Consider the following 2,735-nt stretch of genomic DNA (forward strand, 5'->3'; position numbering starts at 1 on the left):
GATCTCTTTAGAAGACTCCTGTGAGCTAAAGTCCAGAAGTAATTGAACTTTGCTGAGGATGCCAAAGACAGTAAGAAGGGAATACTGTAGAGTCCTTCTTTTTATTTAATTACATCTTAAATACACTTTAAGTACACCTTGTTTACACCAAGTCTCGGAGTCACACAAGGCAGGTAGATACCGATATGGAAGGGGATGAACAACAATATTTCTTTACGGGAAACATTACCACAAAAAAAAAAAATCTGGGCGTTTAATGAGTTATTATGTCTGATATGCTGAAGAAGAAGGCATTCTTCTGGAAATCACCCAGTCATCACTTTCCACACTGCATCCTTCAGCTCCTGGTTCCTCATGCTGTAGATGAGGGGGTTCACTGCTGGAGGCACTGCTGAGTACAGAACTGCCAGCAAAAGATTCAGGAAGGAAGAGGACATGGATGGAGGTTTCAGATAGGCAAATAAGCCAGTGCTGATGAACAGGGAGACAATGGCCAACTGAGGGAGACACGTGGAAAAGGCTTTGTACCAGCCCTGCTCTGAGGGGATCCTCAGCACAGCCCTGAAGATCTGCACATAGGAGTAAAAAATGAAAAGGAAACACCCAAAACGTGAACATGCAGTAAACACAAGAAGCCCAATCTCTCTGAGGTAGGCATCTGAGCAGGAGAGCTTGAGGATCTGGGGAATTTCACAGAAGAACTGGTCCAGGGCATTACCTTGGCAGAGGGGGAGGGAAAAGGTATTGGCAGTGTGCAGCACAGCATAGAGAAAGCCACTGCACCAGGCAGCTGCTGCCATGTAGACACAAGTTCTGCTGGCCGTTATTGTCCCATAGTGCAGGGGCTGGCAGATGGAACATAAGCGGTCATAAGCCATGATGGTGAGAAGGAAAAACTCTGCTGTAAGAAAGACAGCAAACGTAAAGACCTGGGTAGCACAGCCTGCATAGGAAATGGACCTGGTGTCCCAGAGGGAGTTGGCCATGGCGTTGGGAACAGTGGTGGTAATAGTGCAAATGTCAAGGAGGGCGAGGTTGAGGAGGAAGAAGTACATGGGGGTGTGGAGGCGGCGGTCACAGGCTATGGCTGTGAGGATGAGGCCGTTGCCCAGGAGGGCAGCCAGGTAGATGCCCAGGAAGAGCCCGAAGTGCAGGAGCTGCAGCTCGCGGGTGTCTGCGAATGGCAGGAGGAGGAACTCGTTGGGGAAGCTGCTGTTGGACATTTGCTGCCTCAGGGCATGGTTGGCTGTCCATGCAGGAAAAGATACATGAGTTAGAGAGACTTCTGTGAGCAAAAGCTCTACCATATTTCACAGAACGCTCCTGAACAAGACACACTGCCACTTCCTGTGCTCCTGCCTGGATCTCAGTGTTTTTCTTCCTAAGAGTGCTACAGGGACGAGGCAGATCCCCTTTGGGCTATGGAGGTGTCACTACTGCCCTACAGTATTTGGTAAAGAGCCTCCACGATGGATGTCAGCTGCCCACTGTCCAGCAACATCTCTCTTTTCATAGGTGCTGAGCAGGACATCCAAAAATCCCAAGACAAACAAGAAGGTGTTGGTGCTGTCTCTAGGCTAGGGGCTGTAAAGGGAAATTAGGAGGTTCCTAAAAGACCTACAAATCTATTTCAGTGTAATGCTGTCTGAGCTTCACTCACTGAAACAAACCTGACAAATCTATTTTCATTCCCCTGCCTCTCCTCGCTACAGGAAAATGAAAGCAGAGAATCTCAAGAGCACCTTCCCTGCAGTTAGTACAGGCATTGGTCTTCCCTTTCACTTTCCCTCAGGGATGCTGTGGAGCTGGGAGCAGCCTGCCCCAGACAGCAGCATCTGAGCAGCAGCAGGATTCTACCTTCCCCTGCCCTGCTCTGTTGGGGGGGCTCCTTCCACCCACAGCTTCTTCCCGCAGTGCCCTGGGCATCTCCCTGGGCAGGCTGAGTGCTGAGCCTGGCAGGTGGCAGAGGCCCTGCCCCAGCACACAGCCCCTGGGGCACAGCAGGGACCCTGCTCTGCACCACAGCCCTGGGCACCCCTGCCTGCAACCCATCTGCACAGCCTGCAGCCAGCCCAGTGATTAGAAACTCTCATGTCCTGTTCTTCTGACAGTTTTGGCAAGTACTCATTGATCCAGCAAACATCCTCATCCTCCACACTAGAGAAGCCAGCACAGCCCCTGTGACATGTCCTACCAGCCATGGGAAGTCCAGCTGTAGGAGAACCCTCTAGGATACCGCATCTGCCTTGCCCTCACACAGACACTTACCCTGTTCAGGGCTGTGAAGATTTCTCCCGTAGTGAGCTCTCAGCATCCCCCCCTCCACACTGCTGTTAACATCTCCCTTCTCTCAGCCGCCCTTGTCCCCTGCAGGCAGTGCCCCCAGCCCTGCTGCGCTGTGCAGAGGAGCTGCTCGTGGGCAGAGCTGTCTCTCTGCAGCGCTGCCCACTTGCCAGGAGCTCCCATGGAGCCCAGGAGCCTGGCCCAGCTCAGCAGCACAGCTCCAGCCCAAGGCCTCGCTGTCTCTCCCCTGTCTTGTGTCCCTTGAGATGTCCCTGGGTCTCCAGGGGAACTAGCTTTGAAACAGACTAAAGCAATCACTAATGTTCCCTCCTATGGCTGGGGAAATAAACTCATTTCCAGGGTGGTATTTTCCTCACATCAAAAAAATTATGAGGTCCAGGAATCACCTTCCAATGTCCTGATTTCAGGCAGAACACCCACACAAGGACAGG

The 2,735-nt window shown here is 52.0% G+C and overlaps 1 protein-coding gene across 1 annotated transcript; it reads right to left on the bottom strand.

The window, feature by feature from the left end:
• Positions 1-305: 305 nt before the first annotated feature.
• On the bottom strand, positions 306-1,223 carry LOC136788518 (olfactory receptor 14I1-like). Its single transcript, XM_066987071.1, has 2 exons — positions 762-1,223; positions 306-569 (listed from the first exon to the last, which is right to left on the bottom strand). The coding sequence occupies exons 1-2, from the start codon at positions 1,221-1,223 to the stop codon at positions 306-308; spliced, it is 726 nt and encodes a 241-aa protein (XP_066843172.1).
• Positions 1,224-2,735: the final 1,512 nt, after the last annotated feature.

This window comes from Anser cygnoides, chromosome 38 (genome assembly GCF_040182565.1).
Source record: "Anser cygnoides isolate HZ-2024a breed goose chromosome 38, Taihu_goose_T2T_genome, whole genome shotgun sequence".
Lineage (NCBI taxonomy): Eukaryota > Metazoa > Chordata > Aves > Anseriformes > Anatidae > Anser > Anser cygnoides.